Genomic DNA, 19,161 nt, shown 5'->3' with positions numbered 1-19,161 from the left:
TCATACTTTTTATTAATTTTTTAAAGACTTAAAAGTCTTCACTACAAATGAGCCTGGACAGATATGTATGTAAGCTAGTAAAATAATCAAAAATAACTCAGTTTGATTTCAGTAATTATCAATTTAATATATATTTAATTCAATGTAATTAATTCAATTTTATTTTTATTTAATTCATTTAAGTAAATCTAATTTAATTTATAATATTTAATTGCTTAATTGAGTAAAAATGTTTTTAGTCTATTCGAGTAAATTTGAACTATTTTTACTCAATTTAATTTGACTGAGTAAATTACATTTAACATAAATTTTAATATTTGATTTAATATATTTTAATTTATAATTAATATTTGAGTTAATTTAATGATAAATGATTACCCAGTGGTAAAACTTTGAGTAATTTCTGAGTGAATTTAATGTATATATTTAACTCAATTTTATTCATTTTATTTAATCAAACTCAATTTAATTAATTTAACTTTAATAATTTGAATAAAGTTAAATGCATTTAAATTGGATTTAAATCAGTAAATTGAATTTAATTAATCTAACTTCATTCAGTGAATTTAATCTAAAGATTTAACACAATACCTCAATATTTTACCTTAAATTCTTCACAACATTGGAGTGGCGTTTTGTATTGTATGCCAGCCAATTTATTTAACTTAATTTGTTTTTAGCCTGTAACTGGCCGTCTACACCGATTCCTTCACTGCGGATTTTAAAAAGGACGAATCCTCTTCTGTGGGACTTTAAACAATATTCAACTTTACTTTACTGTGGATTTTAAGCGTTTGTTTGACGCACACCTGACAATGTGACAGCCATCTTGGCTACATCCTGACTATCCTTAGTGCGGTAACTTGAGCGTGCACTTGACAGATTATGGCTATTTGTTGTCTGTCCGCCTACTCACCGTTATCCGATGATACTCACCGGTTACTTGAGGAGATGAGGAAGAAGGATGATCTCATGCTCTGTACCCTCAAGCCTTGGTCCCCGCAGATTCCGACACCACCCTGCCTTGGTCCGGATCAATCCTTGCAGTCAGTGAGTCTGGTCCATCCGTTGCCCCACCAGCTGTGAAGGAAGATGCTTCCCGAGGCCTGGTCACAGGTGAAGAGCGGAGGTCGGCAAAACAAAAACTCTACGCCCCGTGTTATGGCCCCAGAACATCCATTTTGAGAATAAATTTCAAGCTCTGGAGTCCATGGTCGATGTGCTGGATGAAGGAGAGTTTGTACACCTGTGTGTATGCGCGCGATCGCAGTCCTCAGGGAAAACATGCCGCTGCTGCACGTCGCTCCTGCCCGGTGGCCAAAATTGAGGTTGGCTTTTTCCTCAGGAATAAATCCTGCTTTCCATTATACTGTAGAAAAACTCTTATATAGGCAACTTTTTTTTAAAAAAAATCAGTTTTATATTATGGGGACATCTTTTACAGACATGGTTCAGCTGGAACTCTAAAACCCTTTGATGCTGTCTACCACTCTGCTCTTAGGTTCATTGTTGGTGATGCCTATAATACTCATCATTGTATCTTGTATGAAAAGGTTGGATGGTCCCCTCTTTCCCTGAGGTGTGAATTGCATATTTATATATTTATTTACTTACAAAACCCTTCTTGAAAAACTGCTGTCATATCTTACTTCCATGTTGCTTTTGTCGACTGGACCACATGACGTCAGGACTAATGACTGGCTCACACTCCATGTCCCTCGAGTTCACACTGAGCTTTTGGCTTTTTTGCACCATCCACCTGGAACTCACAACAAAGCACTTTAAAAATGAATTTGTTCGTTACCTCTTGGTCATTTTAGATTTTTAATCTCTGACCTTTTAACTTCTGTTTGTACCTGTTTTAATTGACTTGATGTTCCTTTTTTATCTAGTTGACATCATTGTAAATGAGGCTTTACCCTTAATGATCTTCGAGTTTAATAAAGACATATAGAGAGTCTGGTCAGACATGGATGTAAACTGCAACTTGAACGGTTGGTGGAGGCATACAACCGCAAGGCGGTAATTCGAGTTTCACCATCCAATTACTTTATTGAGGTGACTGATGTCATTAAGACCACCTAATGTTTTATTGACTAAACAATGAATCTATAAAACAGTTGGCAGATTAATCAAAAATGAAAATAATGGTTAGTTGCAGCCCTAGAGCACATCTTGATTTATTTGAAAAGGTTAACTTTATGAAAACATCTACAAAAATAGACAACACAATGAATTACAATGGCATCAAGGTAGCAAGCGTTCTACAGAGATACAGAAGACCCAAATGTAAGAGTTCTCTATATATATTAGTAAAGGAAATTACAATTCTGTCCTTAAAATATGTACATACTATAATGTTCAACTTCAAAGACACAAAAGGATGAAATCAGACATCAAGGAGTGTCTAAGTACATACAGTATATATAAAAATATGGGTTTAGTTGAACTACAGTGTATCAAAAATGACTCAAATGGCACGACCATTCACAATCAGTAAACATGTAGTACTTGATAATCTTGATCATCTCTGGACTGATTTACAGTGCTATACAATCAGTAAGGTAGATGCATTGATTCTACTGTGGTCAGCTTAATGTACTAAACATGGGACAATGCAGAGGTTGATGTTGACTTTCACACTAAAATCAGTACTCCCAGCGTTCCCTGTTTGAACAATGCTATAACTGTGTTTTTAAAATACAGTAATGCATTTGGATGAGCGTAGACAGATTATGTGATGAGTTAACACATCTCAACACACTGAAAGTTTCAGAACAAAAGGTTTTCGTACATTTAAAATGAGATGAACTGATGGTGCCATTCCATTTTTTAAATAATATTTTACATCGAATGGTTTGGCAATACCTTGTTGGAGAGGATGTCCTTTTAAAATGCATCTGTGATGCATTTTGATCTCCCCTGGCAAATATCTTAAAATCACTGCAGGTAAAATGTGTCAGAATCCACGTCAACAGGAATCATATCATATCAGGCCCCTCACAGAGAAAAGTTTCATCGTGGTTGGGGGGGATATGCACGTAGGATTTAAAGTGCAGCTGGTTGTGGAATTTTACATCTATCCTTTGTGTCTGGGTCAAAGCCAGATACAAAAAAATCTCCAAAACATCTGAGCAGGCACATCTGAAGATGTCCCGTCCACTGCCCCTGCTGGCAGCATTGTCTCTCTGCTTGGAAAACCGTTCCAGTTTCTGGGTCACATCTCATTGGCAGCAGCAGACTCACTTCTTCTGTGCCTTTTCCCTCAGGTTTGAGTAGTCTATTTGGCACCAGGGATACATTTTTTCTTTTTCTGTGGCTTAAAGATGGGGTTCAAATACTTTCACTTTTTGACTACAATGGGGTGTCGGTGGTTGAGGGCAAACTTGACATGATCACACTGCAGAAAGGGGGTTGCTGTTGTCTGGTCCACATCATTTCACATTAGTCCACAGTAACTTAAGAGTTACAGCTGTGGATGTGGGTCATTATATAAGGTTTTGGGGCTGAGATAGAGGATTGATTAAGGGTCAAGGTAAGTACATGGTACACGGTAAGTTCTCCTATCATCCAGGTTCTACACAGCCAAGTTAGCCATCAGCCGTGTCTAAGTATTAAGATCTTTTCTTAGACATGTTTGTCTTACTGAATTAAACTGATTTAAATGTGTAGAGTTGGCTATACATACTATAAATACTATGACAGTCCCTGTGTGTGCAGTTTCATCTCTGAACAACAGGTGCTGTGTTCAGAGAACTTTGTGTTCACAGTGCATGTGCGCCTTCACCAGTTACCCTGCATTAAGCGTTTGAGATGTTGAGTAAGAAAAGTCATGAAACTTAATAACTGATCATTTCCTAGCTTGCTATGGCCATAGCATGGAGTATTTTCTGCTGTTTAGCCTCTGCAGCTTCCTGTATTTTGAACTCTACAGCACTTAATCACCAGTCACCTAAACCCGAGAGAAAGTTCCTATGCAGACTGCACCCACCACCAACCACTGAAATGTAGCCCGGACTGTTACCTATCTAAAGCTGGGGTTAGTTTTGCCTTTGGGGTTGGGGTCTGAAGTGGAAATAAACCGAACCAGCGGTGTCTCAGCCCCATCCACCCACCCAAGTACAAAATATAAAAGCGAGCAACCCACTTTAACCTCTTATCTGCCTCTGCTGTGCGACACCTCCACCACACTGATTCAGACACCTTCCCACTGTAGCAAGGATGCATAAAAGCACGAGCCATTTCCCCTCTTCAGCGTTACCATTCTTCTTAAGTTTCTCTGATTCACTCTTTAAACCATGTTCATGGCGTCCTCAGTGAGGAAGGAGTGGATGTAGGCGAAGGATGGGCGGAGCTTGCAGTCTCTGTTCCAGCAGCTCAGCATGAGCTCATAGAGACCCTGAGGACACACAGCTGGCCTGCTCAGATACACCTGGAGGGGAGAGAGAGGGAGAGAGATGTATGGAAATACATCATATTCTTGCATCTTTTTATGCCCTGATAGCCACCAAGACCAAATACTGGATGTAAATATAAGAAAGCTGAACAAAAACTTATTTTATCATATTTAATTATTACGAATAACAAACAAAAGTAAATATCTATTTGTGAGGATAAATATGTCACTTCTAACTCGTAATCACTCCAACAGCTGAATAGAGCAGCCACTCTGAACTTTGGATGCAGCTTTCAGTTGCATCTATCATATAGTGAAACAACAAAAGCCCAGTGTGAGAACCTTTCTAGAAAGTAAGGAACTGATACTGAGGAAGACCAGTTCACATCCTCAACAAATCAGTGATGTAGAGAGCAGAGCATCCACATCATGTAAGGCACTGCTTACTGTCCATTCACAAGTTGAGCTTCAGTGAATTTTGACACACAGAATATCGGATGAATATTCATCTAGAGCACACTATGTATGAATGACAAAACTCAACTTCCTTAGAGCTAAAATATGAGTAAATACTGGTGTATCCCTGAACCTGTGGTGTGTGTGCGTGTTTCTGTGTGACGTACCTGTCTGCCCTGGTCTCTGAAGAACTCCCCAGCGTTGTCGATGACTTGTTCATCCGTGAGGTTGGAGTACGGCTGCTCCTGACAAACGCTCAGCATCTCCCACAGGGTGACGCCGAATGCCCACACGTCGCTGGCCGTAGTGAACTTACCCTGAGAACACACAACCACACTCAACTTCAACGTCATGCTCTCCATCAGTATCAAAACTATCATCAACATATCACTTCCTCATATTAACAGTTACTATTAAGACAGTTTAGAGTTCCTGTTGTTGCATGTTTAACTCATAAAATCTTTCAGTAATTTAAAAGGAGTCAAACATTAGGAAGAAACTGAGGTGAGCTGCTGATTCTGCAGAGACTCTTTACTATACAAAAACACAAGAAGCTAAGCTTTTATAACTTCACTCAGAACTACAGACTAGTTGGTATTTTTTATAATGAAATTTGATTTTTTTTTTTTTAAATCAAAATTTCCCTTGTTTCTTTAGTGCTTAAGCATAAATTCCTAGATTTTTTGTTTTAAATAAAAAACAAAAATGAAAAAATAGTCATTAGCAATATAAGTTGAGTGCTGATCAATAATTTATCAAACCAAACATCAACAGTCACACACCATCAGATGCACAAACACACACATTCCTGTCCTCTCACCATGAGTATACACTCCCAGGCCATCCAGCGTATTGGCAGCACAGCTCTGCCCTGTATCCTGTAGTAGTCTCCTGCGTACAGATTCCTGCTCATGCCAAAGTCGGCTATCTTGATGTGACGCTCGCCGCCCCGCTCCTCCCCGCTCTCACCCTTCTCGCCTCCGACCAGACAGTTACGTGTGGCCAGATCCCGGTGCACAAAGTTGAGGGAGGAGAGGAACTTCATTCCTGACGCAATCTGGCTGGCCATGGAGATGAGGGCCGGGTAACTGATGACAGATAGAGGGGACAATAAATAAATCAAAACTATGACTGTGTGTGCATTTATATCTGTGTATACGAGCGAGTGTGTGTGTGTGCACGCTTATGTGTTACCTGATGGTCGGGGTGTTGTGCGAAGGCCCCGTCTTATCCAGAAGCACTCGGTGGGACAGATACTGGTTCAAGTCTCCACATTCCATGTACTCAGTGACCATACAGAGGGGGTCGCTGCTCACACACACTCCCAGCAGCCGGATGATGTTCGGGTCCTTCAAGCGAGACAGGATCTTCACCTCTTTCAGGAAGTCATTCCTACCAAGGCGCAAGGGAAAAGTGAGATACATTGGGTAAATGGAGGGATATAAAAGAAGCTCTGAATTTGGAGGCGATAAAGCAAATCAGGAATAAAGTGCGAACGACACAGAATCTGGGTTCCTTCTTCAGCCTAAGGTAGAAATAAATCACTTGAATACAAAAGCATAATGAAGCAACACTTTCTCGCTGTTACCACTGAGTGAAGTGAGAGGATACCTGGTTCAGCTAAGAATCAACACCCCAGTCTGCAGCTCTCCACGGCCTTCCACCTCACTGATTCGTCTTGCTGGCTGCTGCAGTTTTAACTACCCTTCCATATAAAACCTGCGGAGGAGCCACTCCTAGCACATAAACTAACACGCGTAGATTTTTACCTGCCAAGTGCATAATGTGTGGACGGCCAAAGTAAACAAGCAGCCGGTGCAGGGAGTCAAACATCTAGAAAACCTCAAAGACCCAAATATTTTTCTAAAGTTCTGAGGGATCAAACCAGGAGTTAAGTATGAGAAAATATTGGATTGTATTTAAAAGGTGAAAAAACAATTCTGCTCTGCTTCGGCTGGATATGTTATGGATAAGCTGTATCAGGTAACTGATTAATAACACAGTAGCCGTATAGTATGTGAAGGCTCATTGCTGTGTTTTTTTTGGAGTCTACTTGCTGCCCTCTAAAGGTCACATACAACCTCAAAATCACAGCTTGAAGTATTCAGCAGAAGAATGCTGCAATTTATATTCTGGTACTTTCCTACAGAATCACCTACAGTATTAGTAAGAATTCCCCGATATTACGTGATGACATCATTTCATTATCGAGGAAGCTGCTGATTATGTTTTGGATTTATTGTCTGGTCTATGAAAATAGTGAAAAAAAATGCCAGTCCCAACTTCACAGAGCCCAAAGTGATTAGTTGATTTTTCTGTCCATCACCTAAAACTGTCCCTCAAAAATACTATGATCAGTGGGAAAGCCGCAGTTCAGTGAACACATGAGAAAGAGAGGAGATAAGCAGTAGGAGCAGAAAGAAAAGAGAGCAGGCTCAGCTGTGTGTGATGTTACAGACCTGGCATTCTTGGAAGCGTCTGGTCGTAGTATCTTCACTGCTACCAGAAGAGGGCGACCTTTTCTCACATTGAAGGGGAACTCCAAGTTGGGAAGATCCTGAGGGTTCTCGATTTCACACAGGTGCACCTTTCAACAGCAACGACAACAAAAAAAAAAGACATTGTTAAAGCCCAATCACCCTTCCACCCACCTACTCATTTTTTCAGATCAAGTCTCACCTCCCCAAACTGTCCCTCTCCCAGTTTCTCCTTGAAAATGAGACACTGGCGCGGCAGCTCTGGCAGGGGGGCGGCATCGGCCCCGGGGCTTGAAGAGGCCAAGGCGGGCACAGCGTAGGTGTTGTTACCGCTGACACCCTGCAGGCTCACAATGTCTGCTTCAGCATAGTGGGGGACGCTGGGAGGTAGCGGGGGAGATACAGGGGGAGAAAGGGATGGGTAAGGAGGGGAGCCGGGGTAGGGAGGAGGCTCCTCCTGTGTTGGTGGGAAACCCTTCTCCATGTCCATATCCAAACCACAGGCTGGAGGGAGGAGTAAGAGACAGACAGGGTGGATGAAATGAAGAGATTACTTTAAGAGAAGAGAAACTGTGAGATTAAAAAACAGCTTTGTTTTGCTTTAAGATGGTCTGTGAGAATCTGATGATATTACAAATTCAGACAAGTTAAAAGGGATAGTTTGGACTGGGGCAATTTTATTTTACATAACTAACTTAAATTTAAAAAAAAAAGCTTTAACAAAATAAACCAACTGCAAAAAAAAACCAGGATGATAAAAAGTGTCTGAGCTACAGAGACTGACAACAGAGCAATAGTCTGAAAAATTCAACTTTTAAAACTGAAAGAGATTTATCTGCAGATTGAGTCACTCTGACCTCGTACATTGAATCATTTAGTTTTCAGTGTAATGGTGGGAGATGTTAAAAGACCTTGGCTTGATGACTATTCATACACTGAATTTGTCTGTGGTACAGTAAAATGATCTGCCTTTTTACCAGTTCGCTGATACAAGAGTCAGACTCATTCCTGAACGCTTTTAATGCACGGTCTGACGGTACAGTTATTCAACAGTGGTCTTAGCTTAGTTTAGATTAATTTCATGTCTGTGACATCAAGCAGCAGCTCCTCTCAAAATCAGTGATAAATAATAATACACTTTTTGTGGTGATGGCTACAGCCTCTAGAATTAAATCTTCTGGGACAACGTCTCCGTCTATTCTATTTATTTTAAAACTAAATCAGATACTGCCGCTGTAATTTTTGATGAAATTTAAACACCAGTTTTAATTTAACAAAAAGGTATTACAACTTAATATTCAACACGAACACCTCCCATGAGGTTCTGACAACACACATAAGTCAAAGAGCTGGAGTGGTGGGAGTATGGTGTTTGAATACTAAGCTAGTTATAGGCCATCTTTGTTAAAATGAGAATGGAGGTGATAGGAATCTTTTCAGTCCACTTCAATGCGCACACGACCACAGCCCATGAATTGGAATTCTGTATTTTAATGTAACCTATGATTTATGCTGTTTTCATTAAAATATTGCATCTTGAGCTAAGCTAAGTTCACCTTGTTAGTGATAACAAAACTTTGAGTCTACAGTCATGCAAGCGGCGCCTGTTAGCCTGCACTGAGCTAAACACTAACATCAGCATGCTAACATCCTCACGACAATGTTTACATGCTTTTGTTTAGCGAGTGCAACATTTCCCCACGTTCACCACCTTGGTTTAGTGTGTTAACATGCCAACATGCTAACATCTGGGGAAGATGAGAATGTCGTTGGCTCTGCAGGTATTTGGTCATCAAGCAAAGTATTCAACACATTTGAATTTTGACCTGATGGCCGTGCTAGTGCAAAAGTCAGGAGATCACCAAAATCATTAGGATTCATGCTCTGAGAAACATGAATGTCTGTACCAAATTTCGCCGCAATCAATTAAGTAGATGCTGAACTATTTCACTGAATAAATGAAAGATTTGACCTGCTGGCAGTGCTCACAAATGTCTGTACAATCCAGCCATCCAACAGGTGTTGAGATATTTCAGTCGACCACACATCGGTGGGCCGACAGACATGCACTGTCATCAGCAGAGCCTCGACACAAACACGGTTAAACAAAGTCATCTATGAGTTTTTCAGACTCTGCGTATGTTTGAAAATTTGTACAATTCCCCAAATACCAAACTATCCCTTGAAAACAAAGCATGAGTCATTCTGAGTGGTGAGTGAATGAGGGTGAATAATTATGTGAGTAACAGGATGAATGATGAATGTCAGACACATGCAAAATGGGACGCATTTCTCTCTAGAGTTGACTGTAAGAGCACTTCTAATGCCCCAGCCCCGGAGAGTTAAAAGTACATAGGTAGTGAGGTAGGGGCCCCTCCGGACTGTGTTGGCCTAGTCCAAGGTGTCTTACCCTGGGGCACATTGAGGCTCTTTTCCTGAGCCTGAGTGGTGCTGGGGACGACTAGGGGTCTTGAGCCTTTTCTGTGATCTGACAGGAACAGGTGATATGCTGGGTTGTTTAACAGCAAGGCTGGGAGGGCACACACACACACACACACACACACACACACAAACACACAGCACGAGGTGGGGTACACGCGGGTACCATGATATGGATCATACACAATACAAAGTGGCACGTGACACAAAACACACACACACAACACAAAACACAATAACAACCATTAGCGTGACATTGTTAGCATATCCATTATTATATAAGGAGGAGGTGGGGTTGCATTGACACATGGAGAACAGAAAAGGAGAGCAGTGCAAGAGCAGGCAGAGGTAACGTAACACAGGCCACAACCAAACATAACAAGAACCAGTGGATGAAATAATGTTTCTGTTACTCATGTTATTTCAAACTCACACAGGCGCGCAAGTAAAGACGGCATGCAGACCTCCTGTGGTGCAATGCAAGTGAAGGAATGTCTTTTCTTTCTTTACTCTTCTTTTTCTCTTCCCTCTTTTATTTTTCTTCCCTTTACTCAGAACAATAGCTCTTCTGTGCCCCCTCTGCTCTGTGCATCTTGGAAGCACTCTTCCTCACGGGGTGTTTGGTTTGATTTACTTTTGTTTGGTGTGGTGAAATACACTGTAATACCAGTGTTTTCCTCATATGCATGCAGCATTTTTTTGTTCCGTTTCCCCTTCTCAAATGAGTTTGCATACTGATATGATCAGCAGAGGTTGCAAAAGCATGAACACAGGCACGCAAATGAGGCAATCTGTACAAACCACATACATGTTTGTAGAAATTAAAATTCTGAACACATGAGCAGTTTGCATTGTCTCATGGTTTCCACTGACTCCATACCAATTGTGTGCGGTTGACTGTTGATCAATATCTGTTACCATGTATTTAGCATGTGGTATGTTTTACTGTATCTCAGCATGTTCTCTGTCACACTACTAAGCTACAACAAGAACATCAGACCCTATAGTTGTCAAACAAATCTATAAATGCAAACCATAACTGTGCTGTCATATGAGTGTGTTTATAACTTACCTGTGCTGTCTCTGTGATCCCTCGGCCGGAGCAGAGCGCTGGGTTCCTGGTACTCTCCTTCTCCCTCTCTGTCATGGTCACGGTCGTCGGGGAAGGTGTGGATGCGCTGGTAGCGGCTCGAGTAGCTGTGTGTGTTGTTGATGACCACATTGTCGGAAGGGACTGACAGGTGGACCCGCAGCTCATCACTCGACAGGCTTCCCTGGGCCTGGAATGGCAGAGGATTCGCTTGAACACAGGTAATATAAATGCACCATTTAAATCCCTAAAGCGGGTGGCGATCAAACTGTGGAAACTGCCTCTAATCTTTGAACAATTGGAAGTAAATGTGAAAAGATTCCCACAACACATCCAGATGGAGTTACAGTGGCACTCTGCCAAAAGACTGGCAGTTGTGATCTCAGCTTGCTATCAGTCATTTAAACTCAGATAAAAGTGGCAGCTCAGCCTAATCACACAAAAAAACAAATTTCTCACTAAGGACTCTTTATTCTTTAGAAGGTAGTTAATGAAACTGAGGCTTTTAGCAGCAGGATCTATGGAGTAACTGGGATCATGGAGTCTGGAAAAGCAAGTTGATGTTGTCTTTTTCAATTGTATATTTTCAAAGCTTTGATCAACACAAACAATATTTGATTAATCTCCATTTTACTAGGGTGGTAACAGAACTCTCCGAGATACCTGCAGAGGCTCCAAACGTTTGGCTAGTAAAACCAAGACAGCATGGCTAGATACCACTTGGGGTAAATAAGAAAATATGTGGGTGAAGTCAAGACCCCTAAACATGGACATGAGAAACCTGCAGTTAAAGAACAGTTACAGCCGAATTACCAACCGCATGTCATCTCACCTTGCCCAGTATCTTTTTCCAGTACTGTCTCCACAGAATGACAGCTATCACAGCCAGCAGCAGAAGGATGATGCCCACCAGGCAGCCAATCAGAATAGCCGTATTACTGCTGTCATCCTTGGCTACAGGAAGGCCCGCTCTGGGAGTCACAGCGTCAAATTCAGGCCCTAGAGGAGAAAAATACAGGAATACAGGAAAAGTCAGGCGTTTACACGTCAATGTGCTTGATTACCTTAAACCTGCAGGTAATTATCAGTCCTGTGTAATGTGTGTAGAGCAATGTGCAATGCTGTCTCTATCTGTGGGTATGACAAGACCTTGGATTGGGCTAATGCACTGTTCAGTCTGAGCATTAGCTCTTTCAGTGCAGTCACTGGGGTCAAACACATCAGCATAGTTTCATCAGGCTTACTAAAGATCTGATGGGGATTGTCTGTGCGAGTATGCATCCAGTCTGTGCGCTCATACCAAAGGGATTCTCAGAGCCTGCTGCATGAGAACAGAATATGAACATTGCTTTTCTTCTCAACAGCTTTGTAGTCAACTATTCGTCAGAATCATCCGGTTATTTTTTCTCCCCTGAAGGTCAAGTGACACGTGAAATGTTATTTAAATGCGGGATGAAATACTTTCCTCAACTCTTCAAACCACTTTTAGTGGTAAGTGGTGGGAAAAAAATGGTTCGGTTAAAAAGACCAAAAATCAGGCACACATGCTACACATGGGGCTTTTATGTCCATGTATGCACACAACACATACATGAATACACACCTGCAAGCACACACTCAAACATTCCTTTGCCAGAGAAAGATTTCCATACCACATTGTTCCAACAGAAGACAACCCATCCCCTTTCTCTCTCTCTCTGTCAGTTCAACACCATGCGTGTAGGTAATAAATAAACCCAAACAAAGCCATTCAACCACAGCCAATAACAAGGACAAAGCAGCATACACGCCACAAAAAAACATTTCCAGCTTTTATAAAAAAAAAGCCTGTTAATGTTTAGCTGTGTAGAACAGAGCCAGTTCCCTGAAAAGAAAACATGCTGTTTGTGAGACCACAGGAAGCCAAGTTGTTATTGTACATAAATATAATGTACTATAGCTGTGTTAGTGTTGTTCCTACAGCTGTATATCTCCAAGCCCAGGGGACAGAACCCAGTGCTGAAGCCTGCCCCTGTAATCCCTCCTCCATTATACTTCATACTCTCTACTGAGCAGTTGGACAGTTTTAGAAGCTGAAGGAGGGTCAGACTGGATGGAGCGAGCTCCCCTCCCTCAGCTCATCCTATCTGTCCATTTGTTTTGCTCACTCTCACCTGACAGCGTCCAGTTACCAGTGGTGTCCGTCATGAAGTTGGTGGTGGTGGGGGGTTCTGGAGGAGCGAGGGATGGACAAAGGAGGAATGTGTGAGAAGAGAGGCGGTGAAGACGGAAGTGATGAGGAGAGGAAATGGTGGAGAGCAGGATTCGGGCTTATTTGACTTCTCATCCATTACTATGAAAATTCTAAACCGACTTTTTAAAAGTCAGACCAAGATAATGAAAAAAAACTTAAGAATTATAAGTTCAATTATTTGACCTTTAATTTTAAGCCACATCTCTCCTGCCCTTTAAGTATAATGAAATCTGAAAGATAAGCATCCGGCATTGACTTAGTTTCAGCGAATGTTGGCTCGCAGCCAAAGGATTTCAGCGCTCATGATACAGAGAGAAGCTAGTCAGACATGGGCCTCCTTTGGCACAGCCGGCCTTTGGCTCTGCATTAGATGCATGGCTCGGAAACACTGCCGACATGCTCACACTCATCACAACTGCAGAGAAGGAGACGGGCACAGAGACAAGAGGAGATGAGAAAGAAATCTGGGGAATTAGAGAGGCAGGAGAGAGCAGTACGGAGGGGTTGATGAAGCAGCGAGGTGGGTGATGAAAGTCGGACAGTGGAGAGAATGGTCGGATGGATGGTAAAGCTAGAAGATGTGGGGGTGGAGAGGAAGAGGGGAGGAGCAGGAGCTCACCTGAAGGGTCGGCAGTGGCGTTGGAGGAGCTGTGGCTCGATGTGGGAGAGGAGGAGGTGTGATTTACAGGAGGAGCAGACGAACTGATGGAAGGAATCTCGGGAGGATTAGGAGGAAATGAATCAGGCTCTTTGACATCCTCCTCAAACGGCTCTGGATAAGGAGGAAAGAGAAAGAATCACAGAGACAGTGAAAATGAATCATGTTGTATATGTTTAGGGGGCTTTCATATGGCACAACACACTGTCTAGTGGTACTCAGCTGTTGGGAAACAGTGGTTGTAGTCACAGCTGGTTGTGTCTCCAGACAAAGGGATTTCATTCATTTCATTTCTAGAGACTTGATCATGTTGTTTTTGACTGGGAACAGATCCGTTCTTTGTTAACTAATGTGAATGATTGAGTTAGCTGGCTAACCAAAGTTAAGTGGCCAGCTAACCATTGCTGTATTGTTTTAAACTTCTATACTTATATAAAGCCGTAGCCATTTATTGCAGCAACAAGTATTTCAGTTTGGCGGTGTGGCTCTGCTCATGTGATGCTGTGGTGTCTCTGAGCAGAGCCTGTGATACACAACATTTAATGAACCTGCACCCATATTAAAAACATCCAAAATTTATGTTTGATTAATGACTAAATGTGAGTCAGCTCTGGCCAATATGAGGCCGCACACTCGCATGATTTAGTCATTGTTGGTGGAGTACAGACCATGAACCGGACCGGTGAACTGGTGCAACATTTATCACTAGTCTGGACCGTGTCCAGCCACCAGACCACGGTTGGGTCAAGTCATTTCAGCTACCTGAGAACAGTGGGATTACTGAGCACTTTGCTGATTCTTATCACGCAACCACTGACAGTGTTTTTGAGTACAGAGGACAGTTTAATTAGTCACAGCAATCTCCGCTGGAGAGCAACAGAGGAGTCCTCTCTCTGACTTCCAATCAGATAGGCATAAATCCTATCTTCACAGGAGATATCGAATCCCCATCTCTGTTTGCCTGCAGTGGTGTGTTTCAGCCTGTAAACAGAGAGTGAAGACAAGACAGCAGACAGAGGAGTAACGGGCTTTTTTCCAGTAAACCCTTTCTGATTCTGACTTTGATAAACTTTAAAATAAATTAGGAGAATAGAAAGAAATACTGACAAAATGTCTATGTTTCTGGTTGGCCTATTTATTTACACCTTTCAACTTATTTGGGTAAAAATTTGCTTTGATCTTTTCCCAAAAAAAGTTCAATAAAACACAGCATTACAATTCTGTTGAATCGCCGCCAGCGACTACACGAGATGCTTGAGTGCCAAAAATACTGATACCGTCTGGAAATAAAATGTAGCTCATCAGATGAGGGTTCACTTCACCTGACTTAACTTTTACTTCAAGTATTTAAAGAATGCTGATTGGTCTTACACCTTTAGTACAACAATCTCTCAGGTATCTCTCTTTTTCTGTTGCTGCCGTCGATATTTAGTTATTGTTTGGGAAAAGTCTCATTTCCACTGGACCTCCGAGGCGGTGCCAGACATAGTTGCAAGGATATCTAAGTGCAAAGCTTCGACAAAAGAAAAACTTCAATCAACTTCAACTTCAATTACTTCAATTCAGCTTCCTACCAGAGAGGAAGGATATCTCGCTGATGAGCAGCCAACGGTCAGCAAAGTAGAATTTGCAGCGGAGGATCTGTGCCGGTCGGCCACCCAGTGGGAGGGAGATGGGTCGTGAGGAGGGGTCCTTCAGATCGTCAAGGGGGACGGGCAGGGTGAGGGCGGGAGAGGACCAGGGCTGGAGGATGCCAGGCTTAAAAAGGCACTCTACCTTGCTGAAGACTCGGACGCCCTGGGTGTGGCGGTTGTTACTGTGCACCTAGAGGAAGGAGATGAGTGTGTGAGTGCAGATAAGAGAAAAGAAAGAGGGCAGATGAAGGAGGGGAGAGGGTGTAATCAATTAGAAAACTATCTTCACATCTGAATTAGCTCGACCTCCGTACAAACATCTTGAAAACTCTGGGAAACATTGGCCCCTTATTCATTCCGTATTTGTGAAAATGGAAGAGATTCAATTAACACGCAGAATTAATGACACATTCTCATCCTGTTCTGCCGTAATTGCTTTGGCACAACTTGAGCTTAGCTGAGCGGGACTGCAAATTAAGAAAATAAGAATACAGCAGGGAAGAGAAGGGATGGAAAAAACTGAAAGTGTATGACGGAAGAGAAGAGCAACGGAGGAGAGCAGGGGATATATCTCTGCTGTTTTTACAGGCCGGGAAAGGAAGACGAATCCATAAAAGCTGAACTAATATATGAGGCGTCATTGTGGCTGGAAGAAGGAAGAGGAGCTTGAGGAGAGGAGATGGAGGAAGATGGAGAGTGTTTAAAAGAGCGAGTGAGAGGTCAAATCTATAGATCTGAAAGATAGAAAATTAAAGGAGGAGATGGTGGGAGATCTTTTTTTTTTCCCCCTGAGGTGGTGCAAAGGGTGCTCTGACAGGCTAGCTATTAACTTAGCACTTATTGCAGGGACAGCCACTCTAACCTCATCCACATGTTAATGCATGCGCGCGAACACACACACACACACACACACATTAGATGCAGGAAGAAAAGCTGCACCAGATGCTGAGTCGACATGTAACTGATTCTATCTGGAAAGGGACAAAATGGGGTGTGTTTTTGTTGGTGGTGGGGGTCTAATAAGTCAACAGAACCCAGGTAATTCACTACTCCTTCAGGGAATACAGCTCCAGTGACCTGCACTAAGCTTAATTTGGGAGCGTAACATTGCATTCATTATGTTTCGCTTGTTTCATCATAAATCTAACCTACATTATGAATTCCCTCTGATCTTTTTGTTTAGTTGCCTCATCTTTCACATGCGCTTACAAAGTAAAGTTCTGCATAAATTCCCAAAGGACAGAACTGGATCTTTACAAAAAACGATCAGAGTGAGTCCCCAGTCTGTCTGTTACAAGTCTTGTAGGAAGTGGCGGCTATGACCGACAAAGGGTCAAAGAGCAGATTTCCCCTTGGAAGTGATTAGACACAGGTTAAGGAACTCTGACCTGCAGAGACAAGTCGGGCTAGAATGAGGTTCAGGTTCCCATTCTTTATTTATTTGACCTGTGTGTCTGACATATCCGCCGTGCCAAGCCAGAATAACAATGCATGTCAGCTGAGGTTAGTGTGGGAAAACCACTGGGGAAAAGGCAAGAAAAACAGGATAAGCCTAGGAAAAACACTTGGAATACCGCTGGGAAAGATTTTAAAAAGGTAACTGAGAAACGCTGGAATAATAATAACGAATATGTGAAGAAAAAAAACAGAGAGAGAGAGAGAGAGAGAGAGAGAACACACAGAAATTTTGGATCTCAGTCAAAACCAGGCTTCTAAAACATGTCATTTTATAACACTGGGGATTCGTGCTGTTCCGTATACACATGTTTAGAGTGAGTCACACCCAAACCGACATACCAAACCACGTCCAACGAGACAACACAGTTATAACTCAAACTGGGTTGCTTCATATTATCATCCCCTCCGCTGCTCCACATACTAACCCCAAAAGCCACGCAGATGCACAAACAGACTGTGATGCAACTCGGTGGCACCCAGAGATCTGGGCACAGATGCACTATCCCATGATAAACAATGGCACATTAAAACTAATTAAATGGCTGCAAAGCTACTTTCTGGTGAGATGGCAGATTAAAAAGGTTATTCCAGATAACAGGAAAGAAAAGGGATAAACAAACGTAACCGTGCAATTGGAGGTTCATTTTAAAAGTTTACACACTGGTTGGAGCCACAGGAATTTCATGCAAAAAGAAACAATCAGCTTAATGTCCTGCCATAAACACAATGACATGCTTGTCTTGTGCTAATGAGATAATTAATTAACCAAATCAATGTATTAATGAACAAAGTGTTCTTTGTCATCTTCATTGTCTTTTCATAAGGAGTAAAGTTGCATAAAATCAGTATTAATATGCAGATTTATGCATCAAGGTGCTCCAAAATCTAATCAGATCAGTTACACTAAAGCGGGAACAAGCGAGGAAAGTTTCCATTACTGCTCTGTTTTTTTTAAATTAGTTTTTGGCGTTTTTGTGACTTTTTTTAACTGTTAAGATACAGACAGGAAACATGGTGATTTAGGATACAATGTATGACATGCAGCTAAAGCCCCCAGCTGAAATTGAATGTGGAACCTTGCAGTTATAATGTGGAGTATGTGTCTTACATACAAAGGCTATGAGGAGGCCCTTTGTACGGTTCCTGAGTTACTGTGCTGAAAAGAGAGAGTCCAATGGGAGAAGGATGTTCTCTCTCACATTCATTTACACACAGCAACACAGGAAAGACACAAAAAAGATCTGATGTAGGATGGGATAAAAGAGAATGTGCATAAAACTTGTGCGCTCTGTAGATTCAGTATCATCTCCTGCCTAAAAATCCAGATTTTAGAAAGATGGTCTCCCTGAAGACCAAGACCCAGACCAAGAACCGGGGCTTTTAGCCACGATGACATCTCTGATTTACAGGCAGCGCAATGCCAGAGGAATAACAACGTCCTGCATAACCCTCTCACGTTCAGCAACACATGCACCATCAGACTCAAACACCAACGTTCACCGCCTACCTGCATGTTGTGGAAGACACGTGGTTTCTCAAAGTGGAACTCAATGTCCACGCTGCCTTGCCCAAGGGCTTCCCGGCTCCAGCCCAGGTAGTCGTACCCAGGCCACACCCTCAGCTCCTTAGTTTGTATGAAGTCATCTCCACCAAGGACACCGTCACACAGCTGACCCAGACCTCCAAACTGCATCCTGCATACACGTGCGCACACACACACACACACACACACACACACACACAGCACTGTACAGGTTAACATTTAGCTCTGTGCAGAAATAATGCTGGACACTGCTGCAGACTGTTTGTCACTTTCTATTTCTAAAGACATTCATGAGCCAGCATGCAAAGATGCATAAATAAGCATATATACATAGATGCACATTCAAGCAAGCTGGCGCACGGACCACAGACACACACACACACACACACACACACACACACACACACACACACACACACACACAGACCTCAGTACAAGTAAAGCAACACAACAGGATCCCCTAATAGATCCCCTTGCTCCCAGCCCTTTGAGTTTCTCCCTTACACACACACACACACACACACACACACACACACATCTGCTACAAATACATCTGGATTACATCAAAATTGTTAGCTCACCTGCTAGCAAAACATTTCAGCCCCATTAACCACAGCCCCCATAAACCCCCCCACCCACCCTCCCCACAAATTCCTAGTTCACCCCACTTTGCTCGCTGCCAAAACATTACAGCCAGGAAACATGCCTCAAATCCCTGAGCAACTAAAAGAAAAAAAAAAAAGAATGTCATTCCCTTTCGATTAGGCGGACCCCAGA

General features: G+C 42.2%; 1 protein-coding gene across 5 annotated transcripts in view; it reads right to left on the bottom strand.

Annotated features, from left to right (window-relative positions):
* Positions 1–2,151: 2,151 nt before the first annotated feature.
* The window catches only part of ddr1 (discoidin domain receptor tyrosine kinase 1), a 38,545-nt gene continuing 21,535 nt past the window's right edge, over positions 2,152–19,161 (bottom strand). For 2 of the 5 annotated variants that reach the window (XM_023426351.2, XM_023426347.2), the window contains exons 8-20: positions 18,349–18,535; positions 15,324–15,573; positions 13,711–13,863; positions 13,012–13,068; positions 11,691–11,857; positions 10,841–11,048; positions 9,740–9,859; positions 7,532–7,833; positions 7,312–7,439; positions 6,047–6,244; positions 5,673–5,940; positions 5,020–5,169; positions 2,152–4,432 (exon numbers count right to left, since the gene is read on the bottom strand). In XM_023426351.2, coding sequence (XP_023282119.1) covers positions 4,292–4,432; positions 5,020–5,169; positions 5,673–5,940; positions 6,047–6,244; positions 7,312–7,439; positions 7,532–7,833; positions 9,740–9,859; positions 10,841–11,048; positions 11,691–11,857; positions 13,012–13,068; positions 13,711–13,863; positions 15,324–15,573; positions 18,349–18,535 — 2,329 coding nt within the window. In that variant the 3' untranslated portion in view covers positions 2,152–4,291. The remainder of the gene's footprint in view (positions 4,433–5,019; positions 5,170–5,672; positions 5,941–6,046; positions 6,245–7,311; positions 7,440–7,531; positions 7,834–9,739; positions 9,860–10,840; positions 11,049–11,690; positions 11,858–13,011; positions 13,069–13,710; positions 13,864–15,323; positions 15,574–18,348; positions 18,536–19,161) is intronic. The other 3 variants (XM_023426349.2, XM_023426354.2, XM_023426350.2) reach the window with 3 other exon arrangements.

Source organism: Seriola lalandi, unplaced genomic scaffold (genome assembly GCF_002814215.2).
Source record: "Seriola lalandi dorsalis isolate HSWRI2012SDOR001 ecotype SW California unplaced genomic scaffold, Sedor1 jcf7180002054825, whole genome shotgun sequence".
Classification (NCBI taxonomy): Eukaryota; Metazoa; Chordata; class Actinopteri; order Carangiformes; family Carangidae; genus Seriola; species Seriola lalandi.
Note: the sequence above shows the minus strand (reverse complement) of the source record. Positions and strands in the feature narration are given on the sequence as shown.